A 16,212-nucleotide genomic window follows, 5' to 3' on the forward strand; every position below is an offset into this window, starting at 1 on the left:
AGCTACTGAAGTGAAGTCTGGTAATAATCATGGCAGATTCACTGAAGTAAAATGTTCTGTGCAGAGTCTTTTATCTCTGGAGTGGGAAGTGTCGTGTGCCTTGTGCCATTGCCAGCAGACAGTTTATCTGTTGTGTGGCTCTGTGAGTTGGGTGAAGGTTGCATGAAAGATGTCCAATGCTGTGTTTAAAATATGTCTCAACCTCTTGCTTAGTATTTTTTGGAAACACTCTCTCCTCCAATCTGACTTGGAAAGCTGAGTGCGTTCTTTGCCTCTGCTATGTACCTTCTCTCGTCTGTGGTGGTACGAGCAGATTTTGGAGACATGATGACTTCATCTGGCGAAGATGAATGACTTCCCTCAGGGTCTGCCTGACAGAAACTTGGAAGGAATCCCAATGCAGGAAATGTACTTGGATCTCTGTGTAGTATTGTTGAGCATGGTCAGGACTATCCTGTATCCCGAGTAGATGAGATCTTGGGTGTTCTTTGCCCGGGAGGTGCTTGGAACTTGAAAGCAGCGGTTGCTGCAAGAAGCCGCCTGTCTGTGTGGGGATGAGTCTCGGTGCTGGGGAGCGCACAGCAGTGCTAATCACAGAATCAGAGGCTAAGCTCAATTTGAAGGAGCCTGTGGAAGTCTCTTCTCTGCCTTCCTGCTCAAAGGAGGGCCAGCTTAGATAAGATGTTGCAGGGCCCTGTCTGGTTCCACAGTCCCTCTAGACCTGCTGCAGTGTTTAGCCACTCTCACTGTCACCTTTTTTTTTCCTTTAGGCCTGACTGGAATTTCTGGCAGGATCTGACTCCATCTTGTCTATGATCCCCCGTGATAAAACTGAAGAGAGTGGTTATATTTCCACATATCCCCAGCTTAGCCTTCCCTAGGCTGCACAAGCCCAGCTCCCTCAGACTGTTCTTCTACATCAAGTGCTCCAACTCACTAACCATCTCAGTGGCTCTGTACTGAACTCTCCTATTTTTCAGCATCTCTTTTACACTGGGATGCCGAAACTAGGCACCGTGCCTGGGGTGGTCTGACAAGTGCAGAACAGAGGGGAGTAATCACCTCCCTCAGCCTGCTGGCTAAAATGCAACTGGCTTTGCAGTCAGCTGGGTGAATTTTAATACAAGGTTTATGGCTTTTTTCTTCTAGTCGTCATTTGGTAGTGGTATCTGGACTTCTGCACAAGGAATTGTGTTGGCAAGACTGTGTGAGCTGCAGAGAGAAAAATGGAGGCAGATGCATCCCGTCACACAATATTGTCCTAGCTACTCATCACAAGTAGCAGCTTCACTCAGGTTGCTCAAGAACAATGAACTCCTTGTGAGGAGCCTCAGTACAGGGGCAAACTGGCTTTAGGAGTTGCCTTTGCCTTGATTCCTTCGAATGATATTTTAAGTTAGACTCCTCTGAATCCCCTTTCGGAAGAGCTGATTGCATGGGGAGACTGCGAAGCTGAGTCTCCTGATTCACAAAGCTGAAGCTAGGTGGTGTGAACATGCCCCGGGGAGCCACATTGCCAAGCTTTGTTGAAAGAGAGAAGAAAGACCACTTCCCCGCCATTGATGTGGTAATGGCCTCCAGAACACTGAAGTGTGGCTCTGTCAGTGACGCACTGATTGCTATCTGAAAGTCAGTCTTCTGGGATGTGAATGGAGGCTATTTTGTTTTTCTGCAGTTCATAAATGAGTGCATCTGAGCAGCTAGTGCCTGTGAGCGAGAGAGCGGCTGGAGTGGTGAGAAAGCACGGCTTTCTCATGCTTCTGGCTTTGTGCGTTGGCCATGGGTGAGTGGCCTGCTGCTTTCATCAGAAACCCTGTTCAGGAGCGTGGGTAAAGTTGGCATCTTTTATCCAAGTGCCATCTACGTAGGAAATCCTGAAGTCAGGATCCCCCTTCTCTCACGGAACTGGCTCTTAGCTGGCGCTGAGGGTCCCAGCCCCAATCTCATGCACAAAGGACTTCCCTTCGCTGAGGTACTGCCGCAGCATCTCTCTGTGTAGCACAAATGGCGCTGACTTCAAAACAGAAATCTCGAGCACAAATAAAGTAACAATGGAACTAACACAGCAGGATGTTCCAGGGGATCTTTAACCAAAGGTGTCTGCACAGTGCCTGCAGCACCGCAGTGAATTCAGAAGTGCTGTTGGTGTCCTCCACTGCTTACGGTGGTTTTGTCTTTTCAAAGTTCAAGTTTCTTTTTCCGTTTTTAAAGTTGCTGGCTCTAAAATATTCTACTTGACATTTTTTCTACACTAACAGGATTTTTTTTTTGTTGATTCTGGAAGCACTTAAGAACACGGGAAATCGTCCAAGACATTCAAAAGTTAAATGAAAATCTGACTCTGCAAATAGCCAGTGTCACTGGTGTGAGTAACTTCACTCTCCCGTAAAAGATATTGAGGGAAAGCAGAGAATTGTATCGGAGAGAAATGCAACTTAACACATACAGATAAAAGAAATCCAGGGCTGGCTAGGGTGACTTCCAAAGAAGATATTGGATATTTGGATCCAAAATTATTGATAACCATGGAGGAACTGCTGATGCTACGGGTTAAGATCAGGACATTCCTGCGCTTGCTCTGGGCTGGTTGTGAGCGTTGTGAAGGGTAAGAACGGGTAGGTAATCTGCAGCAAACATTTTGGAAAGCTTTAATCATGGGTTATTGTTGGTGACAGGAGTTTTTGTGTGCACCTATGGATTAAAGAACGTACGATATGTCTAGAATTCAGAGAGGGATGTAAACAAGCCTCTTGGTATATAAAACCTTTCCCTGCTCAGAGGTGTCACTGGTGTTGATCACAACAGCTGTGCCAGTTTCCTCTTGAAAAGTGTTCGTTTACTGAAAACAAAATACATGAAATGTCATCCCTAGTGAAACATTTGTCTCTGCGTCTGTACCCACATCTTCTGGGGCCAAAGTTTCCACATTCTTGCTTTTTGCAAAGCTGTTGCGGTGGAAGCCTTTCCCCTTTATAGCAAAGTTGGGTTTTTTTCAGTAAAAAACAAAGCAAGCTATTTTCTGATTCAGAATGCAAGATGTAATATCTCTGGAGAGATTAACCTTCTTTCCAAAGTTGTTTTTGTGGTTGAAAGAATAAATCTGTTATCATTAGAACTAAAAGAAAACACCGCATTATTTCCAGAAATAGAGCTGACATAATGAGATTTATTAAGAATTGACTCTGGGCGAAGTGAAGAGAGATCCAGCCCCAAAGACTTTGTGTTCTAGAAAAAAGGCAGAAAGACAATGGGACGGACACAGGGGAAGCTAGAAGAGGGAAAGGCTCTGTGATGTTAATAAGAAAATATGTTCTTTTTGGGAAGGACTCTGAAAAGTGGCTTGGCAAACGTGACAGGAGGAGTTATTCAGACCTTCACGTGTTAGGTGCTTGGCTGAGCTCAGCTGCATGAGGCAGAGATGCGAGAGATGCACAAAGTGTCAGCACTGGCATGGGTGGGAGGAAAGATTCGGGAGGAAATCTAGAGGGCAAGAAGCGTGAACGTGGTAGCGTATCCTTTCCTGCTCTGCCCCTTCCCTCGGTTCCTTCTCCTGCTTCTTCCCCTGGTTAGCTGCCGGACCCCCGTCCTGCTGACAGTGGCCCCTTGCTGTGCCACCAGCCTCTTGGGAGCAGCAGTAAATATTCCTCCACATAGCCCTGAGAAGAAATGTGGTTTGGCATTTGGCAGAGTCACGAGGGTGCAGGCTTAGTGCTGAGGAAGCAGTTTTTATAAGCAGCGAGCTTCTCCTGTGTGCTACCTGGGACGCTAGATTCCTCTGTGCCCTTTCTTCCAGGCCTCTGCCCCTTCCTGCACCTCTGTGGGCTGGGCCGTTCTTTTTTTTGCTTTTTTGCTTTCTTTTTTTCCTTCCCTTTTGCCTTGGGGGCATCAACAGGTTTGTTTCCTGATCTCTGTGCAGGGTGTCTGCTTTGAAGACAACTTCTCACGTTTTAGTTTCTGAAGGAATGTGAGGAATGGGGCCCCGTGGCCCCAGCCCACTGCGGCCGGGCCGCGCTCTGTTTGTACGCGTGGTGAAGGAGCGAGGTGCCTGCAGCCCTGGGGAGCACACTCTGACCCTGCAAGCGCTGCTGGGTGGGCAGCGAGGGAGAGATGGCAGTGGCGTGTGCGGCGGGTCAGGATGGGCTTTAAGTGCGTGTCTGAGCGTTTCAGTACACTGAAAAATGCTTGTTAGCAGTGCCAGCAGCAACACAGCCGCATAGCTGCAGATCCTGATCCACCATGTAGAGTTTCAACTTGTTTTAGCAATTAAGTTTTCTTGACAATATGAAGTTCTAAGGCAAATCCATGAGTAAATCAGCCTGGCAAGAGAAGTGAGTTGCTGATCTGGCTGCAGTGGCTCTGGGATATTTGCACACGCAGGAGGGCTGGCTGGCAGGAGGAAAGGGCTATTCCCACCCCCGTGTAGCTGTCGTGGCTGTCGGTGTCACCGTGTCCCTGTTTCCTCTTACAGCTGCTGTGCCGTGATGCCTCAGCAGGCACTCACCAAAAGCGTGAACAGAAGGGCTTTGGTGAGTCCAGCTGTCACAGTGGAGGCTGTTATGGGCCCAGTTTGTCTGCCCTGCTCCTGCCCACGGCTGCTCCCTGTGCCAGGGCGGGCGGTGTGCCGGGCTCCAGCCGCGGTGGCTCACAGCTGGGTATTTGGGCTTCAACCACAGGCAGCCATGAGGTTGTGCTTGTGCCCCCAGGCTCTGCACGGACGCAGGTTCGCGTCTGCCTGAAAACAGCTGGGAATGGGGAACGTCCTAAACTGCCCTCCTTGTCTGCAGGTGCATTAACGCAGGCTGCTACGGCGACACACGAGATCGTTGTGTTTGTCCGTATAGCTGAAGAAATAATCCGGTTGTCACATCCACAGAGGCCTTGAATAGAGACAAAGGGGGAATTTCTTGCACCCAACCCTAGTTCTTCACAACTGGAGCAACTGCTCTGGATTCCTCTTACGATCAGTGCAAAGCAGGACTTTGCACATTTCACACAACCTATTTCCAATGCAGGGGGACACCACTCTCACCCTGGGCCCCATCCACAGCGCTGGCTGTGCCCGTGCTGGTTGCACAGGACGTCTGACTGCGCTGTGTGCTGTGCCACGCTGCTGGAGAAGGGGCCTGGTGCCCCAGTTATCACAGCGGTGCGTGCAGATGGGCTGTGGGCTGATGAACGAGCCTTTTCCTTGCTGTGAACACCAAAATCTGTTGCTCAGGAAAGTTTTGCTAATGTGTCCAACCTGTAACCCGTGTCTGACTGGCAATCCTAATTACCCATACAAAAACTCCCACGGCTGGAGGAGACCCCATGCTACTCACTTACCTGGAGGGAGACGAAAGCGTCCTATTGCCTCTCCCAGGACATCAAGTCACAGCATCACTTCAGGGCCATATGCAGGCACAGAATGGAACTAGAACAATCCAAACTCTTATCTCTTCAATAATTACCTGCCTAATGAGCCCAACAACCTTTCCTGTCTGGTCAGTCACTTGTTCTGATTTTGCTTAATATAATCATTGTCTGAGCAAACAATATGCTACTGGTCAGTCGGGCTAAATGGTGTTGTTTTACACTGGTTTCTGTGTGCTGCACTGCACAGTGGTATTCCCTGAACAAACAGCCATGCTGTCACAGGGACCCGAGTGCCCTGATGAGCTCTCAGTTAAAGTATGTGCTCTTCATCTCTTGGCAGAGAAGTGCAGCACTCACTGGGCTTGGACAAAGTCACTCCTGCAGTGGGGGGGATCTTGCTCCTGTCTGCACTTGTCCAGGATCCCCTCGAGGATGCTGTCGCCTGGGAGGGGGTGGAAACACCCGTGATGGAAATTGCACTGACAGTCTTCCTTCACCCTTGATTCCTCTTTCAGAGCACAGTTGGAGAGAATCGATGGCTTCAAGGGCACCTGATGCAGTTGCTAATGAGTTACTGTGATTTGAACACAGTGGCAAGATGGGCGCAACGCTGCAATGTGCCCGTGGAGATGCTACCTTCTGGAGTGGCTGATGAGCTTCAAAAGCTTCAGATCCAGGAGAGGTAAACACTCTGTTTCCTGCCTTTTCAATGTAGATTACTTATCATATAAGGACTACATATTTGCTTAAAATAATCTGCCATAATGCTTCCTTAGGGAGATAATTTTGCAAAAACTTCCTCCATTTACTCAGATCAGGTCTTGGCCATGTACATGCTGCATTTGCTCTTCACAAGCCTGGAAATGTCTGTGACAGGTACATTTTAAACCCGCTCCTCCATACATAGAAGCTGTATGAGATTGCTTCATGCTGCAGAGGGATCTTCAGACTCCCTCTGCCAGATCAACAGCACAAATGAAGTGATGTGGGTAGGATCTGAATATGCATCTGTTTTATTGAGTTGATTACACATCTGTCAGAGTTTTCTGTGTACTCTGCATCCCTCACTGTACTGTAATCTGGTTTAATGCCTTTTAGATTTCTGGCCCAGAAAATAATTTTAAAGTTCCTTAAATTTTTCTAATTGTATTTTCTTCCACCTTTGACAGCTCATAAGCCATTTTTCATCCCACTGTGTAGTTTTTGCCTCATCCAAAGCTTTCAGAAGTAATAGGAATTTTTGACATTTGGGCTCAAATCCCAAAAGATTCACCTTAATTGAATTTGGGATAAAACCAGACTCTTAAGCACAAATTTGTCAAGTGAGCTGAAGAAGCCTTTAGCTCCCTAATTAGTCTCTGTCCCCTTTTCTTCCTCTAATGCAATCCCAGTAACACCGTGCTGTTGTTCCACTCCTGCTTTGGACCCCCATGTTGTATGCAGCAGATCAGGCTGCAGTAGCTGCAGTCCCTCCCCCAGTGCAAGCTTCATCCTGTTGCATGACCTGAAACATGAGTACGAAGGCAGAGGTACAAAAAAAGAATTGAAAAATCCTTATATTATGAAGAGTTCTTACAACTCCTTGATTTCAAGTGCACAGAACTGTGCAAACAGCCCCAGTCAAGGATCTCTGTGAACCTGCTGGTGTAGGAGGAGCAGAGGGGAAGGACGGAGGGAAGAGGGTGGCCAGGTTCCATGGTATGTGTAGACAAAGCTGTGCAAAGTTGAAAAGAGGCTCAAAATTTAAGAAGGCACGTGTAGCCACCTACACTGTGCGGAGCTGTCTGATCCCGCCAGCAAGCTAGATCTGGAGGAGTACCAGGGCTTTGTAGTTCTGGTTCTGGGTATTCTGTGCTGCATCTCTTTGAGAAGATGGCCCAGGATCATCCTCTTCATGCAACAGTATTCCAGGCAGTTGCTCAGCTGTGCTGCACGGAGGATGAAAGGCTACATTTGAAAAAATGACTCAAAGCAAATGATGTGCTGAGCCCCAGTAATTCACTTTTATACTCACATGAGTGATGGTATATCTGCCATGCTTCAGTGACTCTGTCCACAAGATGTTTAGGGAAGTTATTCGGAGACAGATGAGTTTGCCACCCTTTTATAAACCTTTCTTTTTTTTTCCCCTGCAGAAAAGCTTGCACATATGCAGGCTATTGCAAGTCTTGAGAAACTGCAGAGCTTGCAGATAATACTGCATGAGGGTACTGTTAGGATCTCACCCAGGACTCCAAAGATCTGGAACCTCGGGCTGGATGCAGTCTGGCTGGTAGTCACATCAACACACAGCCCGGTAGCCTCAGTGCCCACGCACTTTCCTGAGATGAACTCCTGCAAGGCTGCAGGCTACCACAGTCCTTGGGTTCAGAGTAATTACGCAGTCGCCTTGCTGGCCTGCTGCAGTCAAGCAGCATTTTCTCCATTCATTCATGTGCAGGAATTCATCTAATTGCATTCTGTGCACAGAAGAGGACTTGTCCCTGAATGCTCACGGCAACGCAGGAGGGCTCTGGGCTGTGCGGTTGGAGTGCAGCATGGCTCAAAGCCTCGCTGTCATTCGAGGAGCAGTCACGTGTTTCCAGGTAGAGTCAAGGCTTTTGTCAAAAACAGAAGAGAGGAAGCAGTGGTAATTTTTGCGTTCCTTAGGACATTGTACACATCCATGGTTGTACACATCAGTCACCTTATTCCAAGGTGTTGAGCTTGACTGGACTTGGCACCACTTGCCTGGTGTCTCTCTCTTACCCTCACTGGTGAAGTGTTTCGGGTTTTTTTTTTTAGCATGGAGATTGGTGTTCCTAGTTAGAAGCCAGGTGAGATGAGAGGAAAGTTTGTGGGAAAATCTTGACTGCTACCGAGAGGTAACTATTGACAACTTAGTGCGAGCTGATAGCCCATATCTTTAGCATCCTGCAAACATAGCCCTTGAAGCCTGGAATACAGGGGAGTGACTTCCTGTATGGAGCTGAACTTCTTAGTGTGTGTGGAAAGCTGAATGTGGTTTGAAATGGCCTGTGTGTCCAGGAGGAGCTGATGACGACATCATACACTGCGGGCTGGGGAGGAAGAAAGCCAGCAGAAAGCTGATGATCGCTGCTCCCTGGATAGCAAGTTGGAAGCTTGCACACCAAGCTCTTGATGTGGCTGGTGCACAAATCTGCACACCCACGTCACCTGCTACCTTGCATGGTCTGGGGCTTTGTCCTGTTAGTGCAGAACGCGCAGTTGTATGCAGATGATTTGAGTGCTTCCTTTTACCTTACATTCTTAGTGTGGGACATTCCTACTGGTGTCATATGTCAGAATTCTGGGTTCCAGCTGACAGTTAGAATCTGTCGCTGGCTGCCTGGTTAATGCTGACACCTCACTAGGGAATAAGGAGACCATTTTAAGAAGACCAAGCCTGAGATTGAGTGAGTTTACCTACCCTAACAGATTTATCATCAGGTTTGTTGTCTTTGACATTACAGCACATTTCCATCTCCTAGAAGATGTGTTTATTCAAACAGATGATGAGAGGGCTGGAGCACCTTTCCTATGAGGCCAGGCTGAGAGAGCTGGGGCTGTTCAGCCTGGAGAAGAGGAGGCTACGGGGAGACCTGAGAGCGGCCTCCCAGTGCCTAAAGGGGGCTACAGGAAAGATGGGGAGAAACTCTTCAGCAGGGCCCGGTGTGACAGGATGAGGGGTGATGGCTTTAAAATAGAGGGAGGGAGATTCAGATTAGATATTAGGAAAAAACATTTTACACTGAGGGTGGTGGAGCACTGGCCCAGGTTGCCCAGAGAGGCGGTGGATGCCCCATCCCTGGAAACATTCCAGGCCAGGTTGGCCAGGGCTCTGAGCAACCTGATCTGGTTGGAGATGTCCCTGCTCCTGGTAGGGGGGTTGGACTGGGTGGGCTTTAGAGGTCCCTTCCAACCCACACCATTCTGTGACTCTGTGATTCTAAAAACTGCAGCTCTCATAACTAAAAGTCGTTGTTTTGGAGCATAGATTGGACTAACTTGAATTATGTAGAAGGTGAATAAGAACACGGTGTATTATTATTTTTTAATGCTGATGATTTTGGGAGGGTCTCACAGATGAATAGTTCATGTGCTGAGCTTCATGGATCTGGTCTTTCTCCTAGTGCAGATCTGCACTGGTTCATGTTCAAGCCCCATGTAACCTCAGGAAATGTGACACAGATGTAATCACCCTCGAAACACTGTCTGCAAAGGCCCCCTTCTCCAGATGGTACGTGGCTTTCTTGGAGCACAGGAAGCTCTTGTTTGTCTAGAACATGCTTCTGCTTAGCTCTGATGCATTGCAGGAGCTGTCCTCCTTCTCTCTCCTGAAGCTACACCAGCCGCCAGTTGGGAGTCAGAAGGTTTCTGAATGAGATTTAATCCCTCAAAACACAAAGGGATGGTTAACAGGAGTGTAACTTAGCCACAGACTCTGTGGCTCTATCTAGAAAGATAAAAAACATCTCTACATCTGTCTGCTCTGGGAATCCCGTCCACGTACGGTGGAGTGGAGGCATGCCAGTTAGAATGTGCTCTGCCATTCATGAGGAGTTGTGCCCCAGTTTGCTCATCCAGTCATGATACCTGCTGCAGTAGCTTCTATAAAATCAGTGGAGCCATACAACCTAATAAAACAGCCTGTCTGCCTTATTTATTGAGCTAACAAAGCAGCAGGTTCCCAGGGAACGTGTTCACGCTGCAGAGAACAAGGTGGTACCAGCGTATAAATGACATCATCTCTGCCACTCGTCACACCGCATGCGGCTCCTGAACTCTGCAGGTGAGAATATTCCTGGAGACCTGAGACTGCACACCTTCATTAAATATTTTACATAAATATTGACTTCCTCGTGCACACAAACCCACGGAAAAGAGTGTTTGTACAGTGAAAGCTGCTGGGCTGCAAAATTAGTCACACAGTCCCCTAAACATAAGGTTGGTAAATAGTTTCTCAAATAATAAACTATTTCAAGTCTCTGTGGGAAAGAGACTACCCAGAAATTTGTGATGTGTCCAAAATAGCTGGATATTTTTTATTAGTTTCTTTCCTTTGATTGCATCATCTGGCTGAGACACCACAGCAATATGCTGACCTGCCAGTTACAAGGCCATTTCAAGAGACTGCTGCATTTTGAAAAGAAAATGTGCTGTGTAAGATCCTGTTGTAGGAAATCAGTTAGCTCATTTCTGCTGGCATCTTCCAACATTCCCAGGGTGTTAACGCACAGATACTGAATTTCTCTGTGTAGTGCCATCTGAAACCCAAATCGAGGGAGTAGCAAAAGCAAAGCACTCGCTCTGTGCGTTCAGCTGACTGTCTTCCCCTAAATATAGAAGGTTTTGAAACTTTATTTCTGGACTTTTCTCATGTTATCCCTGTGCAATGTAGGACAACTGTTCTTGTGCAACCTATGTGGACATTTTACAGGGAAGAGGATGGAGGAGAAGAAGCTGGATAGTATCAGGGAGGTCCCTGAAGCCTTCCCAAGCCATTGCACTACAAAATGACGAGGCAGTTTCACACTTTCCCAGCTGGCAGTGATCTTGGTGTGGAGCAGTCTGAGAGTCTCTTTCTGAGCCACTTTATGTTGTGGGGGAGTGGGAAGCTCCTGTTTGGACACAGTGCTGATCAGAGCTGACTTCTCTGTTATGTATTACGCCGTGGAAGCTAGCAGACTTCCATGTTAACCTTGAGGGCAAAAAGCAGTGAATCTAAAATGTGTTATCTCTGAATGTGGAAACAGCTGCCCAGCTTTGTCGTCCCAGTTACATCAGTTCTGGGAGAGTTGAGCATTGAGGACAGGGCTTGGGACGCTGGCTCCGGCACACATTTCAGTTTGGATGTTCTCTGCAGTGGGCACACTGCATGTGCGTGGGGAGGTCATGGATACAGAGCTGTTTCTGTGACAGGAAAAAAAGGGAGCATGAGTCAAGGTGAAAGAAACTGAGATTACAGGGAAAGTGAAGAAAGAGAGGGTAAGAAAGAGTTGAGTGGCATGGGGAAACACAGGGCCAGGGTGAAATAAGGGCATTAAGACTTCCTGATGTTCCTCCAGTCCAGGATTTCCTCTCATTGCAAGGCTTAAGGCTGTTGCATCTGATTCTGTGCAGGGCAGAAGAGGCTGCAAAAGCAGATAACTATGAAGAGAGTAAGAAGAAGGACTATTACCAGCTTCCTATTCCACGGGCAAATGTTCACTTGCTGCAGACGTGGGAAGAGACACGGCAGTGCTGGGAAAAGGTGCTGCGGGTGAGTGTTAGTCTGGTGTTTACTTTGCAGGGTCAAGGAGAAGAAACTCCTTGTAGATGGGCCACTGCCATCAAATGTCTCCCTCCCAAGTCAAGACCAGCAGCTTCCTTCAGGCTTGTCTCATTTGGGGAGCACGTTGGGAACTGCTGTGCCCAGAAGGGTCTCCACAGAGGTAGCTCAGGTGTGCTGTGAGAGTTTCTTGTCTCTGTAGCTGTTTGCACACTAGCAAAGAGATGCAGTTGTTGGAAAGGAAATGCTGGTGTTCTGGACAGGGACTGTCCAGTCTCTGAGTGAAGAAGGCTTTTGTCTGTGTTGCAGCCTGGGCAGGTTGTTGGCATTGACATGGAGTGGAGGCCTTCGTTTGGCATGGTCGGGAAGCCCCGTGTATCCCTCCTTCAGATTGCTCTGAAGGATGAGGTGTTCCTGCTTGACTTGCCACGGCTCCTCGAGGAAGCTGAGATGGAGGGTGAGAAGGAGAAGGTTCCACGTTTCATCCAGATGCTCTTTTCAGATGCAGCCATCACTAAACTAGGTAACATGCGTCTCTTCTCCCCACCTTGGGTCTTTACACAGCTTATTTTGTATAATTCCTAGATGCTCTTGCAGTTATCATTCTCTAAATCCAGTTGTCACAGTATCAGGTTTTGTAGCCCTGGGTATTTAAATACTGCCATGCCAGGAAGCAAGGTGACCAGTGTAACTGGGAATGATAGAAACGTCTCCCCATTTCAGGTCCCCAATATTTCTGATTTAACCTCCCCCTCAGTCTTGGGATTGTCTTAGTTCCCTGCTAAACCCCAACTTGCACCTGACCTTCAGTGGTCTAGGGAAGTCTGCCATCCAGAGCTTGCTGGATTTGCTGACCCTGTCCCAGAGCCTTTGTGCTGGACACCAGAGCTCTGTGGCTTACCTTACCTCATTTCAGATTCTGTTTGGAGGCTTTTGGCAGGAGTTGTTAAACCCAAAGTTCAAGGGCAAATTCATAATTGCCTTTCACTGACTTAGCAGGTTTTAAGTACGTTGACAACCTTGTGCTCACCAACAGGGAGGGGCTGGTGGGGGATGTGAAACTAAAGGACAGCCTTGGCTGCAGTGACCATGACATGGTGGAGTTCAAGATCCACGGGGCAGCAAAGAAACTACATGGCAAGCTCTCTGCCCTAGACTTCAGGAAGGCGGACTTCGGCCTCTTCAGGGACCTGATGGGCCAAGTGCCATGGGAGGCGGCCCTGGAGGGAAGAGGGGCCCAGGAAAGTTGGTCTATATTCAAGGAGCACCTCCTCCAAGCTCAGCAGAGGTGCATCCCAAAGAAGAACAAGTTGGGCAGAAAGGCCAGGAGGCCGGCGTGGATGAGCAAGGAGCTCCTGGACCAACTGAAAATAAAGAAGGAGGCCTATAGAGGATGGAAGTGGGGACAGGTAGCCTGGGAGGACTACGAAGAGGCTGTGCGAGTGGCCAGGGATAAGGTAAGCAAGGCCAAAGCCCTGGCAGAACTGAATCTGGCCAGGGATATAAAATGCAACAAGAAGAGCTTTTATAGGTACGTAGGGGACAAAAGAAAGTCCAGGGAAAATGTAGGCCCCCTCCGGAAGGAAACTGGTGTCCTGGTTACCCAGGACATGGAGAAGGCTGAGGTACTCAATGACTTTTTTGCCTCAGTCTTCACCGACAAGAGTTCCTGTCCCACCACCCAAGCTGTAGAAGGTGCAAGCAGGGACTGTGAGAATGAAGAACTGCCCATTGTACTCGAAGAGCAGGTTCGGGATCATCTGAGGAACCTAAAGGTGCACAAGTCCATGGGACCTGATGAGATCCATCCGCAGGTCCTGAGGGAACTGGCGGATGAAGTTGCCAAGCCACTGGCTATCGTATTTGAGAAGTCGTGGCGGTCTGGTGAGGTCCCCGATGACTGGAAGAGAGGGAACATAACCCCAATTTTTAGAAAGGGGAATAAGGAAGACCCGGGTAACTACAGGCCGGTCAGCCTCACCTCTGTGCCTGGCAAGGTCATGGAGCAGATTCTCCTGGAAACCATGCTAAGGCACATGGAGAGCAAGGAGGTGGTTGATGACAGCCAACATGGCTTCACCAAGGGCAGATCGTGCCTGACCAATTTGGTGGCCTTCTATGACGGGGTGACGGCATCGGTGGACAAGGGACGAGCAACTGACATCATCTACCTGGACTTGTGCAAAGCTTTTGACACTGTCCCACACGACATCCTTCTTTCTAAACTAGAGAGACATGGGTTTGATGGGCGGACCACTCGGTGGATAAGGAATTGGCTGGATGGCCGCACTCAGAGAGTGGTGGTCAACGGCTCAATGTCTATGTGGAGACCGGTCATAAGTGGAGTTCCTCAGGGGTCCGTGTTGGGCCCGGCCCTGTTCAACATCTTTGTCGGCGACATGGGCAGTGGGATAGAGTGCACCCTCAGCAAGTTCGCCGACGACACCAAGTTGTGTGGTGCCATCGACACGCTGGAAGGGAGGGATGCCATCCAGAGGGACCTTGACAGGCTGGAGAGGTGGGCCTGTGCCAACCTCATGAAGTTCAACCAGGCCAAGTGCAAGGTCCTGCCCTGGGTCATGGCAATCCCAGGCACAAATACAGGCTGGGCGGGGAATGGATGGAGAGCAGCCCTGAGGAGAAGGACTTGGGAGTGCTGGTGGACGAGAAACTCAACATGAGCCGGCAGTGTGCCTTTGCGGCCCAGAAGGCCAACCACATCCTGGGCTGCATCAAGAGGAGCGTGGCCAGCAGGTCGAGGGAGGGGATTCTGCCCCTCTACTCTGCCCTGGTGAGACCCCACCTGGAGTACTGTGTCCAGTTCTGGAGCCCCCAACACAAGAAGGACATGGAGCAGTTGGAGAAGGTCCAGAGGAGGGCCACGAAGATGGTAAAAGGGCTGGAGCACCTCTCTTATGAGGACAGGCTGAGAGAGTTGGGGCTGTTCAGCCTGGAGAAGAGGAGGCTCTGGGGAGACCTGATAGCAGTCTTCCAGTACCTCAAGGGGGCCTACAAGAAAGATGGGGAGAGGCTGTTCAGGAGGGCCTGTTGCAATAGGACAAGGGGTAATGGTTTTAAAATAGAGGGGGGTAGATTTAGATTAGAAATTAGGAAAAAATTTTTTACGATGCGAGTTATAGAACACTGGAACAGGTTGCCCAGAAAGGTGGTGGCGGCCCCATCCCTGGAAACGTTCAAGGCCAGGCTGGATGAGGCTCTGAGCAACCTGATCTGGTTGGGGATGTCCCTGCTCCTTGCAGGGGGCTTGGAGTAGATGACCTTTGAAGGTCCCTTCCAACCCTAACCATTCTATGATTCTATCTTAAATTCAGCATTTTTCACCCACCTCTTCTCTCCCAATCTTGATCTGCAAGAGTATCTCTTAGGGACAGGAGAGACAGGAGTCTGCCTTGTTCCCTGTCTGGACAGTCTTTCCACCAGTGTTTATACATATATTGTCAGCATTTTGATTCTTGACTAGAAAAAGCTGTGGTGCATTAGCCATGATTTGAGTTTTCCTACCTGTGTGATTTGGGCTTTTTTTCTCTCCAGGCTATGGGATGTCTGGAGACCTCAGCAGCCTTGCAGCCACATGGTCTGCTTTGAAAGACACGAATAAGCAAGCGCAAGGTGTGGTGGACCTACTCACAGTAGACAAACAAGTAAGGATGAACACATGAAGATATGGAAAACTCTGTCGCTCATAGATAACTGTCCTGAATTCACAGCACTGTCTTTTTGTATACTGTATTGGCAGGGAGATGGCTACATTAATAAATAGACCTTCTTGTGCTTGTGGTTCCAAGGGTAATGTGATTCTGTAGAGAAACACAGAAGCATTTAGTTTTCATCAACTAAAAAGTTAGAGCTTGATATACTAATAACTTCTTTTTCATAGCCTTTATAAAAGCGATGAAAAAGCAATCGTAATAGAGACATAGCTCCATGCAGCTAGGACAAGGTTTCTGAGCACAAGTCATGAACTTGGTAAGAGTAAATTCTTGTAGAAATGCTGATGTTCCAAGATCATGCGATATTGAAGCAGATATTGTGGAGTTAATGATTTGTAGAGAACTTGTAACGTTCGTAGGAGGGCTGCTGGCGGATTCAGCACAGGAATTTCTGTTGAGCTGAAGTACAGCTGTCTCTGGGTTTGCACACAGTTTTGAGCAGTCTGCAGAAATGTTAAGGACAACCATTTAATGGGTAAAATTGGGGTAAACCTAGATCATTGGGACTGCTAGCTTAGCCTGGGAAGTGCTGCAGGGTCTGAAGTACCTGGCAACAGCTGTTGCCTCAGTTTAATCTGAGAAGTGGCAACTGCAGAATGGCTGTTGCCCGCTGTGTTGCAGGAATACCTTTTCTCACTGGAACTAGGAGGAGAAAGGTACTGAACTACCACTGCTGTTCTTTTGTTGAGCTGGTGCCCAACAGCCTCCAGCATGGCTGGGCACCCAGCAGACCTCTGAGAAGTCACATCACAGCCCCACTGCTCTGATGCAATGCTGTCTGACAGTGCACTTTTTTTCTTCCCTGGCTACGAAACAGATTTCTTTCCAGCAAGTGTGTTTGTTAAACAAATAACC

At 48.5% G+C, this 16,212-nt stretch overlaps 1 protein-coding gene across 11 annotated transcripts in view; it reads left to right on the top strand.

Annotated features, from left to right (window-relative positions):
- EXD3 (exonuclease 3'-5' domain containing 3) overlaps positions 1-16,212 on the top strand; it is a 285,931-nt gene that overhangs the window by 130,755 nt on the left and 138,964 nt on the right. For 8 of the 11 annotated variants that reach the window (XM_086763462.1, XM_086763459.1, XM_086763463.1 and 5 more), the window contains 5 exons: positions 5,871-6,037; positions 6,169-6,231; positions 11,479-11,617; positions 11,936-12,149; positions 15,179-15,288. In XM_086763462.1, coding sequence (XP_086619588.1) covers positions 5,871-6,037; positions 6,169-6,231; positions 11,479-11,617; positions 11,936-12,149; positions 15,179-15,288 — 693 coding nt within the window. The remainder of the gene's footprint in view (positions 1-5,870; positions 6,038-6,168; positions 6,232-11,478; positions 11,618-11,935; positions 12,150-15,178; positions 15,289-16,212) is intronic. The other 3 variants (XM_086763464.1, XM_086763465.1, XM_086763466.1) reach the window with 1 other exon arrangement.

The sequence above is a fragment of the Chlamydotis macqueenii genome, chromosome 20, assembly GCF_036417535.1.
Source record: "Chlamydotis macqueenii isolate bChlMac1 chromosome 20, bChlMac1.mat, whole genome shotgun sequence".
NCBI lineage: Eukaryota > Metazoa > Chordata > Aves > Otidiformes > Otididae > Chlamydotis > Chlamydotis macqueenii.